Here is a 20,013-nt window from a genome sequence, read left to right as displayed (position 1 = left end):
CCCAACATTTCCAGCAACACCTGGTGCCTGTGAGTAAACATACGCACACTCTTAAGAGCACACATGGATGCAACTACTAATTTTGGACATAATCTGTTGTCTGCGTGTAGTAATGGAGCTAAAAGGCTTCATTTTCAAGAGCAGCAATGCAAAAAAGAAAAAAAAGATTTAGGGTATTGAGTAGCTCTTTGCTCCCTTGGCTCTGATTTAATGTGTTAATGGGTTTTCCTCTTTGGAAAGATSAATGTGATTGATCAACATCTTTCTCAGCTCAATTAGTTTTCTAAAATAAAGCAGCATTCATTATCAGTTTCCATCTTTAGTGAGGGGGTTTCTTGCAATTACTGCCAGAAAACATCTTCATGTTGTGCAGTGTTAGGATTTGATTTTTAAGCATCTGCTTTAAATATTCATTGTTGGTTTCAGTGAAAAACATTGTCACACTTCCAAGTGTTTCTAATGCAACTCAACCAACATTTGGAGAAGACACTGTACAACAAATTCTGCTTGTAGTTTATTCGATAAACCAAACTAAAGCGGAGTGTCACTGGACGGAAAAAAGAAGTTTCTCAAAATTAAAAATATGGAAAGTATGATATACATTTGTATCCATCCTCCTAATTGTGAATTAACACTTTGYAGAACCATTTTCTCTGCAATTACAGATGCAACTCTATTGGATTACGTTCCCATCAGCTTTGCACATCTAGACTGAAATACAGCAAAATAGCTCAAACTCAGCCAGGCTGGATGGAGCGTTTACTTAATCATCAGCTTTCAACTATTGCCACAGATTCCAAGTTAGACTTTACACTGCAAGARCACAAAATCTTAGCTTTAGAAACCAGACCAAAAATATGTTTATTTACTTGAAATAAGACAAAACTAAATTACAAGTAACTTTTCGGAAAGACATAGGAGTTATAAGTAAATTAATGTTCTAAAAAAGTACTTGTTCCACTGGCAAATTATTTCTCATCACATTGAAAAAATGTCACCTTATAAGTGAAATAATCAGCTAGAGGAGCCRTTACTTTTCATCAATATTAAGGAATTATTTACTTAAAAGAAGTTCCTACGTCTTGCTGAAAAGTAACTGAACAKATTTAGTTTTTGCAGTGCAGGTCTAAACCATTCCAACACAGATAWGCATAAGTTTATCCATTTCTCTCTTAAGTCTTTCACAAACTTGAGCAAGTTTTCTTCCAGGATTGTATACAGGATTATATTTACTAACCCACCTGAGTAGTGAATCACTGCAGCTCCTCCAATGTTACCACGTCTGCACAAATCTCTGAGGCCTTTACAGATTAGATTTATCCATATGAATCTTTAATTGTATTCATTTTATTTAGGTTTTAAAAAGTTAACGGCAACACTTTTCAGGTTTTGATTTACAAAAAAAAAAAAATTTAAATCATACATAATTTTCCTTCTGCTCCCGACCCATCACATAAAATCTCATCAAAATACAGTGAAGTTGGTGATTGTAATGCGACATGTAAAAACTCATAAGGTATTTTCCAGATGTGAAAAGTTTGCCCTCAAGCTGCACAATGATCAAAACTCCAGTTGCGTTTTATATCGACTAAAACTCATATTGTTMTTTTGAACAAGTGAAAACCTCTCAAGACACTTTGTAGAAAACACTCCCTTCACCATCATCTCATCATTAAATATTGAAAGATTATGCAATATTTACACACTCCCATCTTTTCTACGTGCATATTGATTTAGATTCATCCAAACCTCACCGCTTTCCTTTGGCTAAATTTTGTACTAAATCTTGTACTGAACGTTCCAAAGCTGGTCTAATTAAACATTAACTGAATCAAGGATTACATGCAACACTGTGCAGCCACAGCTTAAAGCATTCACCGCAAATAAACACTTAAGTCTAAAACCATTGTGTYGCTGCGTTTGCTGCTCGCATAAACCTGAAGTAGCTCCTGGCGTATCTCACTGCATGCAATGCGACTTTGTATGTTTCAGCTATCAGAGATCAGGCAGCAAAAACCATGCAATGTTGGTACAACGAGGAGGAGGGTGATGACGAGGGAGGTCTGCTTTTTATCYGCTTCCTTGCACATTTGTCCAGACGACTACATTTTTAACGATGCCTGCCAAAATACTTCAAAAGGACAGCAATATTTAGCTTACTTTGTCATGGGGTTTTAGAGGGAGAGACCAATAAACTGGCCATACATCTCAATATTTATCAGATTTCTCCCTCTATGTTTTAAAGAACTTCCACTATTTTGGTTGTTTTTAGTTTATAGCCAAGTCTTTTTTCTCACCTAATAGTTCGGTAGACTMATTTTTATTGGGAACCAAAACTGCAACATCTGTTACATTTTCCGCTGGTGTGGTTCGCTTTCACTCCATCTCGTGTCAAACGGACTAAACCTTTTCAAAAACTTGTTCACCCCTCGCCTGTGGTGGCGCTGCACCAAGAACCACTGAACCATACATGAAAACCTCCGAAGATGACATGAGTGCAAAAATGTCAGGTATTGGTAAGTACACTTCACTTTTTTTTGGTTCTATTTACCCAGAATGCCCTGCGCTTAAGTCTGCTTCCTGTTTTTGGAGCGGTCTCCAGTCTGCTTGGTATTTACATGCGTTCGGGCTGCACCAGAGTTCACTTCAACCGAACTGAGACCTGGGATTTCAGGTGAACAAGAGTTCACTTTGTGGTCCGCGTCAGAGTTTGAGCAAAAAATAAAAAACAGAAACATTTATTATGAATAAAGTTCAAGGGGTGTGAAYGATTTTCTAAATCACTAGTMGCAGTTCTAGCTAAAACAGACAGTGGACAACAGACAATTGGAACGGAGAAAGCAGGATTACATTGAATATTTATCCAAATGTTAGTACAGATGCTTGTGTTTAAATTTGAGCTTTTTTGTACAATTGTATCCCTGTTAAGATTAACGCAACATTTCAAACTTACTGTATCTGTAAGGACACAGATACAGTTGTCCTTACAGACAATTATCTGTCTATAAGGACAGATAATTGGTATCCGTGTCCTTACAGATGCCAATTATCTGTAAGGACAGATAATTGGTATCCACCTCATATCTCAGTCCTCAGGCTCCTCTCATGCAACCATTACTATACTCTGTTGGATCATGGTAATGTATATTGATTTTATCTTGTTTGAACTATAGGGCCTCAATAAGGAGGAGAGATACTGATRTGGCATACTGAACACTTCTGCGCATCACGACAGAAGTCATTTTTTAAGTCAGGTTTTATTGTCATGCAGCAAATATAGAGAGCAAAGCATCCATCCATGCAGACTGCAAAAATGCAGTTTTTTTGTCTAGTTTCTAGTGCAAATATCTTAGCACACTTGAAATTAGGCCTGCAACTAATGATTATTTTAGCGATTGACTAAATCTATTAATTGGATCAAGAAATTGGCACATTTTACTGATTTTTCATTTACACCTTTCTTATACAACATTAGAAATATATTAAGACATGCAAATAAAGAAWTCAGATCATTTTTTAAGTAAGAAAATAAACATTTAGTGCTTAATAAGCAATAAGATAGAATTCCTYAAGTGAATCTGAATCAGRTGAASCTTGATGCCACTTGAGGGTTTTCGCCAAAACACATTTATAGACAAAGGATGCTTTTATACAAAAAAATAGCTTAAATACTGCTCTGAAKATATAGTTTTTTTCAGTAAGCAGCCTTTTCGTTTGAGTCTGAATACTTCAGTCACCGATTAATCAACTGCTAAATTAATCATTTCATAAATGCAATTAATCATTTCAGCCCTACTTAMAACTAATCAAAATTCCCTATAACTTTTCAGCAAGCTATAAGAGCTTAAGTCCATAATTCCTTGATATTGATGAAAAARTACAAGATCCACCTGCAGACTATTTCACTTATAACATCAGAAAAAACATGTCTTGTTATAAGTGAAGTAACAYGCCAGTAGAACTAGTACTTCCTAATTAATATTAAGGATTTGACTTAAAACAAGCTCCTATTTCTAGAGACATATTTGCACGAAAAACTAGACCAAAAATACAAAGTCCATCTTTACTAAATAGATTTAATAAATAAACAAACATGAAATAAATCTCACTTTCTCTCATTATTTTGATGGAATAAAGTCAGAATACTTTTTTCCAGTGGTTTGGCTAAAGGAAACAAAAAGTTTCGCTAGCAGAATGCAGACCACAAGCCTCTCTTACATCAAAACGATGCAGCCTTGTGTTTGACCCTTACAAAAAGAGAAAAATGTAGGTTTTTTGACAGGGCAAGTTGAAGCTTGATCTAAAGATTTGGAGAAAAAAAAATCTGAAGCACAYGWAYACACATGAAACAATTCGACTGCACCTCATCCCACACAGAAATACTGCTGACACGTACACATTCACATCACAAGGACATTCTTGTTTGCCAAAAGTAGCAACTAATCCCTGGAGAAGTGAAGTCCCAGCCTCTGGTGTGTGTGTGTGTGCGCGTGTCTGTCTGTTCTCGTCTGGTCAAAGGTCAAGGCTTAGGAAGAGTTGTGATATTCACAGTTATGCAGCTACTGATGGCCATTTCAGTAGGGAAATCCAGATAAAACCCGCTCCGCTTCTCCCACACACACACACACACACACACACACACACACACACACACACACACACCATTAGTGCAAAGACGTTTGTTTCTCAAAATGAGTCGCTCATTATTTTCCTCCTTCATCGTTTCATCTTAAGTTATACTTAAAAATCTGCAAATTGACAAATTTGCTCCGTTTCATTTTACAGAATTTTACTGACCTGTAAAATACACAAATTTAAGAATTTAAGTGTTTAAATACTTACTTTRAAAAATGATGAAAGCCCCATGAATGTGCCTMATTTTTTACATTTTCAGAGAGAATTTGAGTTACATGTTTCTTCATATTTCACATGCCCATGACCTGCAACTTTCAGATGCATCCCTGAGTATAAAGTCTGGTTAATAACCAGGTTTTTGTGAAACCTGCCGACATGCCAAGGCGGTAATTCAGCCTTTTGACTCAGGTGTGTTGGAGCAGGAATTTGGAACAGCTGTGAAGGAAAGCAAAGCAGGGAGAAAGAGGGAAGGTGAATAATTAACACGAAGGGAGCTGTGTTCATTAGTGAAACAAACCAAAGTGGAAACATGAAAACAGGACACGAGAAAAAAGAGAGAAATTAAATCTAAAGGAATTAACCTATTTGGCAGCAGTTTTCTAACAATGTGTTCCACATTAATAGAGTATGGCAAGCCCTTTCAAACATAAATAAACAAAGAAATGATCAAACCCACAACAATATGTCTCACTAACTTAAGTCATTTAACTTTTTAAAATATGTTTACAGTTTGGTGACATTTGACGATTAATGCATTTGAACTTTGCTGCTGTCATTTTGGCCAAGATGCTCCTGTAAAGCTCATTCATGTTTTTTGTGCATGTTCTGTTTACTGTAAAAATAAATAAATAAATGTACTCAACTGCATTTCAGTACAATTTCCCAGATATTTACAGTTTTTTTTTTAATGGTGTTGTAGGGAAGTGAAGCAGACTCAGATCAGAGAGATTCAGCAGCGTTCCTTCGCCAGCCTGCATCGCCTCAGAAAGCTGTGAGTTTGATGCTCATGACTTTCATTTGATGCTCTGCGTAGTTACCTGAGGAAGACCAAAAAATATATATATATTTAAATGTTAAAAGACAGAAAACTACTGCGCTACACAGAAATTATGAAACTATAAAATGATTCAAAAAGGCTTAGAAAAATAGAGGAAAATAAAACTGATGAAGAAAAACGATCACAGGATAAATGTGATGCATTTGTTGTTGATGGTGGTTGGATAAGGGGAGGCGTAACATATTTTTTTATTTTGGCTAGAATCGTTCATCACCTTTAGTGTTTGCTTCATAATTATGTCATATTGTCACCCTTCTAAAATAATGGCTTTAGTCATTTTTCCCAAAAGTGATTTATTTATTTTTTTCATCTTTTGGTTAAAAAAAATTACTTGCGTCATTATTCCAGGAAGGTGACGATATGTGAATGGACAGTCTGTGTTGCCATGGTAATCATTGACTTTTTTCATGAACCATCAGAATCTGTATTTTTTATCATAGAGGATTACTGTTTTCTTTGTACTTTACTTTTTTAGCAGTTTAAATCACCTCAGAATGTGTTATTTTAACTTGCCTGTTGTTTTGCTTTTTAAAGGAAATAGATTTTGTTATTTTGTGGGCCATCTAAAGGGTGAGGAATTTCTTTATTCCCCAAACCAGAGCCCCCCCTGACCCCCGCCCAAAAAAACAAAACCTAACAAATTTGTTTTATTTATGATATTATATGAGGTTCTAAACCAAAACATAATAAATTTGATTTTTTATATCATATTGTAATTAAGTGAAATGCATTTTTAAGATTGTGGATTATGTTAATAGAACCAGAYTGGGAAGCCATCCCCCAAATATCCATTTAAAAAATCAGTTCTTTTACTTTCTATCAATGTTGGACAGTTCTTGCAGCAACCTCGTGTTGAGAATACCAGTGAGTTCTGCTTTATTAATATATTTATTTCCTTTCTGTCTCTTCCCATCTTAGTTTCATCCTGCAGAACAACATCCTGCAGAGCATCGGTGCATCTGCCTTTGCCGGTCTGCCTCAGCTCTCCGACGTGTGAGTATTCACATCTCCCAACCTGGTGTGCATCCCGTTTCCTCCAAAACAGCCGCGTGTTTAGTCTTTGTCCTGGAACAAGAAGAACCAGAAACTCTGAGGAGTCTCCTCACGAGTGCACGTGTCAGAAGAATGGAAACAAAATATGCTTAACAATAAGTGCAAATGAGGCCCAGAGAGGCTTATTTTTAAACACATGTCATGTTCTTCTGCTTCTTTCAGCTGCATTTCTGAAAATCTCTCTTTAGAGACGATAAAAGCTTTCGCTTTCTCCGATCTCCCAGAGCTCGCTGAAATGTGGGTACAACTGGCAGTTAGTTTTGATATATTAGATTTTTTTATGTTTTTAAAGTGTGRAACTGACAAATTGCTTCTTTCAGAGAGATAACCAAATCCAAACACCTGAGATCCATTCATCCAGATGCTTTCAGGAACATCGTGAGCCTTCGCCGTCTGTGAGTGCTCTCACATTTTGTCTGTTTTTTTTTTTTTTTAACTAATTGTGAGTTCAAAGTAGGTCATGGTTGACGAGCCTACTTCTGAGGACCCACACAACCAAATCCATGATTATTTAATTAGCTCGGATCCCCCTGACGGCAAATCAAACGTCAAACATCCAACCACCAATTTAGACTTTCCCACAGTTTTATTCACCCCGAACTCCATGGTCGTAACACTAATAGTTTCCAAGTAATTGAATTGTTTTTATATTTTTGAAACAATCTCCAAGTAGCCAATTATGTGATTCATTGCTCACTGGTTAAGTCTCTCAGGGATTCTATCATCTGTAGCGTTCAGCTTGGCCCATTTTGTGAAAACTGGGACACAAAAACTCGGCTCTGTGTGGTGACAAAAATATATTTTTAAACTGTTTGTCTAAACAAGGGCATCCTAGCGCAGCATCGAGACATAAATCAGCGTCTGGAACATTTTTGTTTCTTAATTTAAGCTTGTTTGTTGCTCAGATATCTGTCAGAAAATATGCAATGGTTGCGTGATGCTTAAATTTATCCTCCATTCCTCTTCCACTTGTTTCAGACTGAGTTGGTTGGAGAAATGGGTAAAAATGAATTCTAAAGTAACTTGAACACCTTTAAAACACTGGAATGCTAACGTTATTAGAAAAACAAGCCCRCATTGCAACAAAGCTTGGACTTTAAGCAGAGTCTAGGACATCTCGGCTCGCACAAATATTCATGGAACAAGCCTCAAAAGGGTCAAGCATTTTTGGAGAAACTACTCGTAATATTGTCCAACTGTCATGATTTCAATGTTACATGCTGCTCTCCTGCTCTGCCCCTCCCACCCCTGTTGGCTGCCTGATTGCTGCCACCTGTGCTGCTGCTGCTTTGTGAGTTTCTCTGCCTTTCCTCTGACTTCTGCTACATGTACCTGGATTCTGGATTAGTTCTGACTTTCTGACCCTCAATGTGGCTGACCTGGACTTTTTGCCTGAGTGCTGAGTTTTGGATCGAAGGAAAATGACCCACTCCCCTCCTCAAGGTGAAACCTGATCATTGGATTGGGGCATGAGAACCAGCTTACGATGCTTCCAGAGTTTCCTCACTCTGCGGCGTCATAATCCCAGGTTTAAAGAGCATAGAGTCCACTTCTCCATGGTCCTGCGGGTGCAACAATCCCCGTAAAATGACTTTTCCCTTTACATAAGTTACATCTCTGAGGAGCCGAGATATCTAGGAATCCAGGGAAACAATCTCTACTGGAGTCTGACTTGAAAGCTGATCCCAAGAAGAGGCTGTCAATCATCATATACCTTTTCGTGTTTGTATTAATTACGTAACTTTTAAGGGCAGTTTGTTGCACTATACATTATTTAGAAGAACATTATGAAGAGAACAGAATGAAGAGATCATCATCATGTCAAATGTAAAAAAATGGATAACAGTTTGTGAAAACCTCTGCAGGTTTCCTTACTTGTTCTTTGTGTCGTAGTGGTTCATATTTGACTGGTTCTCCAAACTTTGTACTAGATCTGTTTTTATATTTTAGCTCTCTTTTCTCCACTTTAGACCATCCTGACTGGTGTATTTTGTTTTTGCTTCATGTTCTTCAGTATTTCTGCTGTCTGTTCCCCAGTTTGCTTCAGATCATCTTGCCCTGTTTTCTCTGCACATCAGACCTTTGTCAATCCTCACACCTGGCCTGTGTTGCTTCTATAATTTATAACTTTTCTTGTTGTTTTTCTGATTTCATCATTTCTGCTGTGTGTTTTGGGGTTTGATTCATACATATTAAAACTACATTTGTCTAATTTTTTTTTCTGCAAAGGCATCAAAAGTAATTTAATCTTTCTGAGAGTTTGCACAAGGATTGCACAACATTCGAAAAACCTGTGAGATTCAATAATGTAGGTTATTGTCACAAAATGTCATGGTGAGCATCTTCTCTTGCACAAGTAGCATCAATACCTCCACGAGCCGTTTAGATGTTTACCATAAGCTTGACTCTCTAAAGCACTATTTGCAAAAAATCAGACAGCAAAGACACATTTTGTTCCCAAAGGCTGTCTCTCTAATGAACACAATAAACACCTTATTGCCTAAGTAATCAGCTCCTCTGCTATGAAACAGAATAAGCACATTTGCACAACAATGCTCTAAAGAAAAAATGGCTGCAAATACATGTGCATACTGCTCATTTATCCTCATTTTATTCCCTCTAAAGTTTATGGATTTACACATTGCATCTGTGCGCTGTGAGCACTTGAAGTCGAAGTCAAATTTGTTGTGTCCAGCTACAAGACCGAACTAAACTAACACAAAGTAAAACTGACTATTTCCATTTTAATTTGAAAAAAAAAAAAAGTTTCATTAAGATGAAAATTGGTCTAGAAAATGTCTTCTGTTCTGACAATGAAACAGAAGACATTTTGTCTGTTGACATTTTGTCAACAATTTAGCTGTTGTTTCTTAATGAATTCGTCACATTTCAACTACTTTATTTGTGCTGCACTGAAAAAAAAAATACTACTTAGTGTTAAAATTTTATTTAATATTTATTGCAGTCCATGCAGCTCTTTGCAAAACGCACATGAACAGTAACGGTGCATTTATAAGCGTTAAAATTTCTGTCAACACTAATAGTTTTAGACTGAAGCCGCGTTTATTTCCCTTTCACCTTGACATATTCTCGAAGGATCTCCATTGTTTGTCTGTTTGCTACGTTGTACCCGGTTTCATTCTCACGTGGCGCCTGCTTGCCTGTTGGTTACAAAATGAAGGAAGTAACATTTGGCTGTCGTATTTCCACAGAACTATCTCCAACACCGGGCTGCAAATTTTTCCAGACCTCTCCAAGATCCAGTCTGCRGCCCGAGGTTTTCTGTTGTAGGTGTCAGCGTATGATGGAAATGACCCGCAAGAGCGCACTCGCTAAAACACCCACACACCATCCTTTCCACATGGATCTGAATTTATAGGCACAYTGAAWTAAAGCACATGGCCTGAGGACATCACACACGTTTACCGCCTTTAAAATAGACACACACAGATCATTGCAGATCAGTTTGTGCTAAACACACATTACTTTTTTTTTCTCCATATGTCTTTTGCCCTTTGTGTTGCACAGTGACCTCCAGGACAACATCAACATAGAAACTGTCCCTGCCAATGCCTTCAGAGGCCTCTGCACAAAACCAATCGAGGAAATGTAAGATAATCATCTTCTTTCCCTCCGGCTGCTTCCATTTTCCTTTTGCATTCATGCGCCTCATAGGGATGGCTCTACTAAACCACTGCACATGTTTAGTTCTTGCAAAATGGGAGCAAGCTAAACTTGGAGCATCTGTTTGTAAATTAAAAGAAACAGAAAGGTCGGTTTTACAAGCAAACGGCATCTCAATGCTCTAACACGTTTAAATGAGGAATTATTCATGCATTTAGAGGACAAGCCATCCATATTTATGTGTGTTTCTGTGAATTACAAACAAGGGGAAATATATCGACAGAACCTCAAACACCAGAGTTGTTTGTGACAGAGTGAAATATAATATATATTACATTTATCTTCTAAAAGCAGGTGAYAGTTTTGATTCAGAAGAAGAAACAGGAAAGAAGGCAACTTGCTGCATTTGTAGTTTTTTCAAAACAAGTGCAGAAATTTCATRAAAATGATGTGTGCTGTCTTCCATTGGAGAGTTTGCTACAAATATTTCCAGAAATTTGTATTTAAATTCAATCAAAGCTGTTTTAAAATCAAAGGTTTTCACAACYGCTTGATTATTTTGTCAGATCACAACCAAARGCCAACGTATTTTGCAGAGACTTTATGTGAAAAATAACAAACCTTGTAGTCACAATTGTGAAGTGGAACATTTTTACACATAAACATATGGAAAATGTGGCCTCAATGTATGTCAATACTTTGTAGAATCACATTTTAAGTTATAGCTGCAGGTGGTTTTAGTGAATCTCTCTACCAGCTTTGCACATCAAAAGACTGAAATACTTTCCAGTTATTTGCAGCCTAAAAAAGCTGAAGCTCAGATTAGATGGACACATGAACACATTAGTTTTCAAGTCTGCAAAAAGATTTTTAATTGCGCGTAGATATGAACATAACTGGTCCATTCTAACACATAAATATACTTTGACTTCTCGTGGCAGGTTTGCTTGTCTGCCATAGTCTTTAGGTAAAAGACAGAATAATAGATGTTTGKATTTAGCTTTTCTGTGTATCATGCATACAACAGAATAAAAAGTGTTAAAATTACACAAATTAAAAATGTGACGTTTTTCTGGCTCCAAATAGCTGCAGGAACATCAGCGAGCCTCTGCAGCCAATAAACACTCTGGCACTTAACTTGCTGCTTCTGTAAAAKCCAAAAGTGGTTATAAAATGTTCAGAAGCAGCCAAGGTAGTCGTCTTGGTGCAGTTGGAAAGGAAACAAGGATTACAAAAAGATGCAGAGTGGTTCTGAAGACATGCAGCATTTCTAAAATTCAATTCAGAAACCAGGAAAATCAATCAATCAAATTTTATTTGTATAGCACATTTCAGCAGCAAGGCATTTCAATGTGCTTTACATAATAAACAAAAACACAAAGTCATGCAACATAGAATCAACAATTAAAACATTACATTAAGTCAAGTGCCATTGTTAAATTCGTAATTGATTACGTTTCAAATACAACTCTAAATGGATGGGTTCCTTCCTTTAAATCTCTTTAGTCGAGATTTAAGGGAAGTCAGTGTTTCAGCTGTTTTACAKTTTTCTGGAAGTTTGTTCCAGATTCGAGCTGAATGCTGCTTCTCCTCGTTTGGTTCTGGTTCTGGGGATGCAGAGCAGAAAAGGTATATGATCATTAAAAAAATCTACCCGAAAAGGGCCATAAAATGACCACAACATTATAAAAAGGASCAGAGAAGAAGAAAAAACATAAAATAATTCAGAATGGTTATGAAGCAATACAAAATATGGTAGGTGGATGCACAGAACAATCACAAATTACAAGTTTRTGTTTGCTTTGAGCTTCCTTCCCGTTGCTCTTCAGTAGGATGAGTGGGGTGCCTTCAGAGTGCTCGTCTGTACCCATGGGATCCAGGTTTCATAATCTCACCAACGACTTTATCACCGCTTCTGTAGAACAGAAGAAAAGAAAAGAGGAGGAAAGAGCAGCTGAGGCAGTAGTCACTTACTAACTGTTTAGCTGAAAGTCTGCGGCCGCACAGCTTTAGTTTGTGGGAACAAAGGAAGTGCAAACAGCAAGTTTGGCATCAGCAGCTCGGATAAATTTTCRCCGCCTGAGCCATGTGACTGAGATTTTGGCTTCTCTTTCTGATGACAGACGGCTCACCAGAAATGGCATCAAGGAGGTGGCGAGTGACGCCTTCAACGGAACAAAGATGTACAGATTGTGAGTCACGGACAGACGCACAGCTACAAGCACGCAATTTYGACTWCCACGTTTAATTTCTCTGCTTTTAACTTGTTTTCCAGGCTTCTGAGTGGAAACAAGCAGCTTGCTCACATCAGCCCCGATGCCTTTGCGGGTTCCAGTGCGTTGGTGGTGCTGTAAGCATTACATCCCCTCTTATCTCGTGCCTTGATCGTTCACCCTCTTCAGCGCCACCTTTTAAAGTCAGAGCAGGCGACGGTCTGTCAGCATTCTATTTAAAACAGAAATGTGGATGACGGTTAAAATTGGAGGTTAAAGAAATAGATTGTGAGCGAATGCAGGCAGCGAATTTCAATGCGCGAGATTTTCCCACCTCCAATGATGAGACATGTCCTCTACTGTCCAGCATGTCAATCAAACGGGAGCAGCTTGACAGTTTAACAAGTTGTTCTGGATCATTCCTGCATTTATTTAATCTCTAAAATTTGAATAATTCCTGTGGTATGAAAATATTTATTTCAAATTGATAAATATCTAATATTCAATAGAGTCTATTTAATCAATTTTAAATAAAATGGCTTCAATTTTAAGTTTTTATCTTGCTTTCCTTTCTAAAAAAATAAGGAAAATATTTCCAGAAAGTGGCTTTTATTTTAATGTGAGTTGTACGTATTATGGGATATTAGGCTACAACAATGTCATAATATTAGCAGAATAAAGATGCAATTTTACCAGATGAATGTCATAAAACTGAGAAAAAGCGTCAACAGTGATTTTTTTTCTTGGAAACATGAAGTATTTCCTTATCTGCGAAAATGATACCAAAGTATAATTTCACAAAATGCCCAGTATTCCTCATTCAAATTTGTTTGTAGTTTTTATGTTGAAGTTCTCATAAAATAACTTCTTCATTGTCCTAATATTACAACTTTATTCTGCTAAAATTGTGACATTATTCTCATATTATTTYGACTGAACAACTTTATTCTCATATTGTTATGACTGTACTCTTGTAATATTATGACTTTATTCTCATAATTTAAAAAAAAGAAACTTATTCTGGTCATTATATTCCATCTTAGAGTTGATCTGAATTCAACGTTCAAATAAACAGAAACATGCTTGTTAAACAAGATGGCCGCCCTGCGTGTGATGACATCACTCTGAACTATGGAAACCCAGTKAATGTACTGCTGGGAAAAAAATTACAGATTTTCCAAAACTTAAACCTCCAAAAACCAAAAATTGTTTATCACCCAGCTCTATTAGTTATCTGAAAAATGTTCTTAAATGAGTGTATGTTTACTTTTAATTGTAAAAAAAAAAAAGAAAAAAAAAAAAAAACAGATCAAGATATACCAAAAATACCAAGGCCAGAAAATGAACTGAAAAGCAAAGATGAAACCAAAAATATTTGAAAAGTCCCATAATTTAAGAAAAGGATGTTTTCACCATGTCTGGTGATAACTTTTAACTTTTGGTGAAAATATCTATATTTCTTTAATTGATGGGAATTTATTCTCTTGATGTTTAGCAATTTYATCTTCACCGCAAAGACACAAAATCTTACCAGGTATTTTTGCTCTAATTTCAACTGCAAWTACCTCAGTTCAATTGAAATAAGACAATAATACCTTGCAACTATTCAGCAAGATATATAAGATTGTTTTTAGTAAATAATTCCTTAATATTGAAGGAACGTACTGGTTGAATTTWCAGATTTTTTCACTTATAACAATCCACTTTTCCTGTTATGAGTTAAATAATCTGCAAGGACTTATTGTTCTAAAACAAGCTTCTTTTTTTTTCTGAAAGTTGCTTATAATTTAGTTTTGTCTTATTTCAAGTGCAYGAACATATGTGCAGTAGAAACAAGAGCAGAAATACCTGGTAAGATTTTGTGTTTTACAGCGGCCATTTTGTTGTTTTTAAGTGTACTTCATGTAAATTGGATTGGATACGGTTTGTACATAATTGACACCAATTACTGGCAGATCTAACACCATGGCAAGCAATTCAGGATTATTAGTGAAAACAAACTGAAAAMCTGGTTGTGTTTCTCTGCATTTGCAGGGACGTCTCTCAGACGGCTGTCAGCTCTCTGCCGGACTCCATCCTCGGCGGTCTGAAGAAGCTGTTAGCAGAATCTGCTTATCACCTCAAAGAGCTTCCTATTGTACAGCGCTACGCAAAACTCCACATAGCCAAACTGACATACTCCTCACACTGCTGCGCCTTCAAAAACATGCACAGAAACAGGTAGAGGTCTCATCAGAATGATACTTTTTCCAACAGGTGCTGCACGTTTTTCCTTACTTTGTGTTGTTGCACGACAGATCGAGGTGGACCTCTCTGTGTAACCACCCTGAGGCGAAAACCATCCCGGCCTTCTTCAGGGAGCACTGCTCCAACTCCACCTCCGTCTCYTGCAGCCCGACGCCTGACAGCTTTAATCCATGTGAGGACATAATGTCCCCCGTCCTCCTGCGGATCCTCATCTGGATCATCTCTGTTCTCGCACTGCTTGGCAATGTAGTGGTTCTACTGGTGCTGTTAGGTAAAAGTGTAGCAAACTATGTGACAACTACATAAAATTTGCCCTGCGGGGCCATTTTCTGGCTCCTAAATGAGGTTTTAAATTAGGAGATTTTCTTTTGTCAYTCATTTTGTACAATTTTAGCAGTTTAAGATGTGCRTACTGATGATAAAGTCACTAAAAGGCATTCAAKAATATAGCACAGAGTAATAATTTCATAAAATCATTTAGMTTRCACAAAAAAWTTACAACATTATCTAACTGCTTTGAAGAAAATCCCACTCAGTGGTAATTAACTTGATAAAAACTGTCTACCAATAACATTACTGGTAGTTTTTAAGTGTTTGTGCCAAAATATTTTGACTTTTTACTGTCCTGGTAACWGTTATCTTAAAAAGAGCAATAGGAAGATTGTATTTTCTAAAATGATCACACAAACCAAATTTKATCACTTCTTCACTCCCTGTAGCCTGGACCAGGGGTCTGCAAGCTTTACAACCCAWAGAGCCACTTGTRCCTCAGGAGCTGCAGGTTGCTCACTGAAAAAAGAGAACAAGCAATCCATCTTAATTAAATATATCGTGTTAATAGGTCACCAGGAATCACATCAAGTCTACCCAAGTTAATTTATTAAGTTTATTAAGYTGYCAAGTTAAACAARCGTAAATAAATTAAGTTTAACAAACTTCATTCAATTACTTGTCACCAATYGGTAAAARAATTTTCACTTTGGTGCTCCAGTCTCCTTTTTCAGTGCTGTTTGCCTCCATACAAAGCAGCTGGTGCAGCGCTGAAACTACAATATATTTAGTWTTTTTAWTCAAGCTGAAGTATTTGTTTCTCCCTCTGCCCTGGACGTAGGCAGTCGATCCAAGCTGACAGTTCCTCGTTTTCTCATGTGCCACTTGGCCTTCGCTGACCTCTGCATGGGCATTTACCTGCTAGTGATCGCCACCGTGGACATGCTCACTCACGGCCGCTACTACAACCACGCCATTAGCTGGCAGTCGGGCTTCGGCTGCAAAGCTGCAGGCTTTTTCACGGTGTGTGTGTGTGTGTGTGTGTGTGTGTGTGTGTGTGTGTGTGTGTGCGTGTGTGTGTGTGTGTGTGCGTGTGTATGCGCGTGTGTGTGTGTGTGTGTGTGTGTGTGTGTGTGTGTGTGCGTGTGTGTGTGTGTGTGTGTGTGTGTGTGTGTGTGTGCGCATCATGTTGCCTGAATACATTAATGTCGTGTCTCATCAGTGTCTGTGTTCGGATACTAAATTACTGTGATTTACAGGTGTTTGCCAGTGAGCTGTCAGTTTTCACTCTAACAGCCATTACTGTGGAGCGCTGGCACACCATCACCAATGCCATGCGGCTCGACCGCAAACTTCGCCTGAGGCACGCCTGCATCATCATGACAACTGGATGGAGCTTCTCCCTGCTGGCTGCATTGCTGCCCACAGTGGGTGTCAGCAGCTACAGCAAAGTAGGTAGCACGTTGCTGAACACCTTTTAAGATGCAAGAGCTGAGCGTAAAATGTTGCTCTGATGCAACCACAAACTCCAAAGTAGTGTATAAATGGAAAAGGATCGATATTGTTCAGATATTTTCTGAATTTGCTGTCCAAATTGGACCTTTTGGGCTTACCTCTTCGCATTTTTCCATACGAGTCACATTTGTGTAACAGATTCTTGCACCTGAGCTGTGGTTCTCTGTGGCTCCTCAAGAGTTACCGTTGTGCCTCTTGGCTGCTTCTCCGATTAATGCGTTGCTTGTCCAGTCTGTGAGTTTTGGTGGACGATCATGTCTAACGTGCTCCTTGGACTTAACGACGCTGTTTGTTTATTGAACAGCTGGCTATTTGTTTAAATTATATGATTCACAGATATAATTTGAATTACATATGCCTAATGAAGGCAAATGTTTGAGCAGAATTTTATTTTATTTTATTTTTTTATTTTTTTTAGTAAATGAGGAACCAGGTGCTTCCAGTCACATGTATTTCCACAAACCCCAGCTGTATCAGACATTCATAAGACAAGCAGGACAGGGTAATAAACCTCTTTCATTAAAGGGTTACAGTGACTCAATGGGTACTGTGCCGTTACCTAGCAACCCCAGCTAAGCTTAGCCCATTGCCTAGCAACCCGAGCAGAACTCCAGCACCTTTGGCCAGCTGGTTTTACCTCTACAATGGCTGCTGGAAAAGACAAATGTTTTGTTGTTGACTTACCATTCAGAGACCACTTCTACATTCTTGTTGGTTGTTCAGGAGGCTCCACTTCTGCTTTTCCATGATGTATGGTTGTATAATTGCGCATTTATTTGCAAATGTTTTTCATGTGTGCATGTAAACATTGAGTTGGAGGCGTGGCCAGCAGTGGCTTATTTGGATTTAAAGTGAGAAGAGGCCCTAAAATGTCTCATTATCTGAAAATGATTTTGTGTAAAAATAATTAAAAAATGTAAAGAACATGTTTTATAGCCCATCCTAACCTGTTCAAGGAGACATACTAGGTCAACTTTAAGTTTATTTTCTTCAGTAGTTTCCAAATAACCTTGCATATTGCATGACATAAGTTACAGAATAAAGTCCACTGAGACATGTAACCTTTAGATATCTCAATATCTCTGTACAGGTGAGTATCTGCCTGCCGATGGATGTGGAGTCTGTGGTCTCCCAGGTCTACGTTGTCTCTCTACTGGTCCTCAACATCCTGGCCTTCTTCTGCGTTTGCGGTTGTTACCTCAGCATCTACTTGACCTACCGCAAGCCCTCGTCGGCGCCTGCTCATGCCGACACCCGAGTGGCTCAACGCATGGCTGTCCTCATCTTCACCGACTTTGTCTGCATGGCGCCCATCTCCTTCTTCGCTGTCTCCGCCGCCCTCAACCTCCCGCTCATCACCGTCTCAGACGCCAAGCTTCTGCTGGTTCTTTTCTACCCCATCAACTCATGCTCAAACCCCTTCCTGTACGCCTTCTTCACCCACACCTTCCGACGGGACTTTTTCCTCCTCGCAGCTCGCTTCGGCCTGTTTAAGACCCAAGCCCAAATTTACCGGACAGAGACTTCATCCTGCCAGCAGCCGACGTGGACCTCGCCGAAGAGCAGCCGGGTCATTTACTCCTTGGCCAACACGTTGAGTCTGGATGGGAAACGGGAGTTCTGATTGTCACCGAAGTAATCACAGTTAAAGACTTTCAATTGATGGTCCTTTTTTTCCCTCACAGAAGCCAAAGACCATTTGATAAAGAAATGTTTAAAAGCAATGTGGCACTTTATAACGGAAGAAAATATAAATGTAAGAGAAATTAAACAGATTGACATTTTGGATATGAATGAGTTAATCCATGCTTCTGGTTGGCCTTCATTTGGTCCCTCCAAACATTAGACATCTATGGACGCCTTTAGTGGCTGTTTAAGGTTGACCTGCTTTTGTTTTTATGCTGTTAGCCCAGAAAATGTGTTGAAAGTTACATTTTATAGCCCCTAAACTCTGTTCCATTTACCCAAGACAAAGACATAGAAAGTCAGGTTTGGTTGGTACATTTAGATGTCAGTAGATGTCTTCAAGTAGACATCAATTTGTAGACGAAGCAAAGACAAAGTCCTTTATTTTTTAAATCTATTCAACAATAGTTTGATGTGGGGGGTGGGGGAGATTGAACTCAACCATAACTCCTGCTGAATTTCCTGATTGAAAGGCCTAAGGACTTCTTGGTTGATTCAAGTTGCACTTGTGACATTTTAGTTAATTTCAGAGTGAAAAAATATACTAATGTGCCACATAGTATTATAAAAATTCAAAGCTAGTTTTGAAATATTGCCTCAGAAATTGAAATCTGATTATAAAATTAACCCCATAACCAAAGGATTAATTGGTTATGGGGTTGAACTCCTGGGATTAGCTAACAGTTTTTGCTCATTAAGGCTAAAGTTACTTGGCAACACAGTAGAAAACAATGTATTTCTTTATATAACCTGGACTCGAGCATAGACACAAATTTACAGTATGGGACCATGGTGCTCTACTCAAACTCTGTAAGAAAACTGTTAAAATGCATATAAGAATATAAATCTCTTTGTTTTTATCGATTATTCTTAGTCTTCTTGCCTACTAACATATGTCAAGTAGAGAGTTAATCAGAGAAACAACCAAGAGGCCAATTATGTCTCTGAAGAAGCTGCAGAAATACCACAAATCTAACCACAAAAGCCATCATGGCTGCTATGTGGTCAAAACACACATGACAGATGCTGTAATAAACCGTTTATTTGCCCCTTTTACGACTTTTATCCCACTAACGCTGCCACGTGTACGGTACTGCACAAGGTGCAAAACATATGCATATTGCTTTTCTTCCTGGTTTCTTGACATGGAGGTAGGATGTGGTTACGTTGGGTGTGATAAATTCTGCCCCATGTAGCTCTACAAATAATTTCAGCCCAATACTTTGGACGCCAGGGCCCAGTTTGCTGCTCGGACCAAATGATCGATTTGTCTCTGACCTTGGAGATGTATGTGCTGTTTATGAGCTGAGCGCTTCTTTCTGGTTGAAAGTTTAAAAAATAAAAAACAGCTGGATTTGCTAATCGCTAATTGTGGTGCTTGTAAGATTGTAAGAAACAAATTTTGCGCATTTAATTTGTTATTAAACAAGGTGTTCACAAACAGATAATGTGCATTAGATGCACTTTGAAGAAGAATTCATGTTGCATTTGACTGGAAACTCATAATATCTGATCCTGGAGAACAAACAGAGCTCACCAGGAATCACCTCCTCATTTGAAAGCACAGTCTAAAACGTATGAACTGAAGGAATCTATGCAAACACAGAACTGAAGATTAGTTTTGCTTGAATCTGGGTCAGAAACGCTGTCCTACATAGAGTTGTTTTTGTTACAACTAGATTACACCTGCAGATGGGTCAAGTTTCCAACAAC

General features: G+C 38.1%; 1 protein-coding gene across 1 annotated transcript; it reads left to right on the top strand.

Annotated features, from left to right (window-relative positions):
• Positions 1-6: 6 nt before the first annotated feature.
• On the top strand, positions 7-19,646 carry fshr (follicle stimulating hormone receptor; the record flags this gene model as incomplete). The annotated part of the gene is made up of 14 exons (XM_008437083.1): positions 7-29; positions 5,555-5,626; positions 6,611-6,685; positions 6,908-6,982; positions 7,066-7,140; positions 9,958-10,032; positions 10,274-10,354; positions 12,493-12,561; positions 12,645-12,719; positions 14,617-14,802; positions 14,880-15,100; positions 15,941-16,122; positions 16,359-16,550; positions 17,705-19,646. Coding segments are annotated over 14 exons (1,935 nt in total), but the record flags the coding sequence as incomplete, so codon positions are not given.
• Between the last annotated feature and the right edge of the window lie 367 nt (positions 19,647-20,013).

Source organism: Poecilia reticulata, linkage group LG19, assembly GCF_000633615.1.
Source record: "Poecilia reticulata strain Guanapo linkage group LG19, Guppy_female_1.0+MT, whole genome shotgun sequence".
Classification (NCBI taxonomy): Eukaryota; Metazoa; Chordata; class Actinopteri; order Cyprinodontiformes; family Poeciliidae; genus Poecilia; species Poecilia reticulata.
The sequence above is the reverse complement of the archived record's forward strand: the minus strand, read 5'-3'. Positions and strand labels throughout refer to the sequence as shown.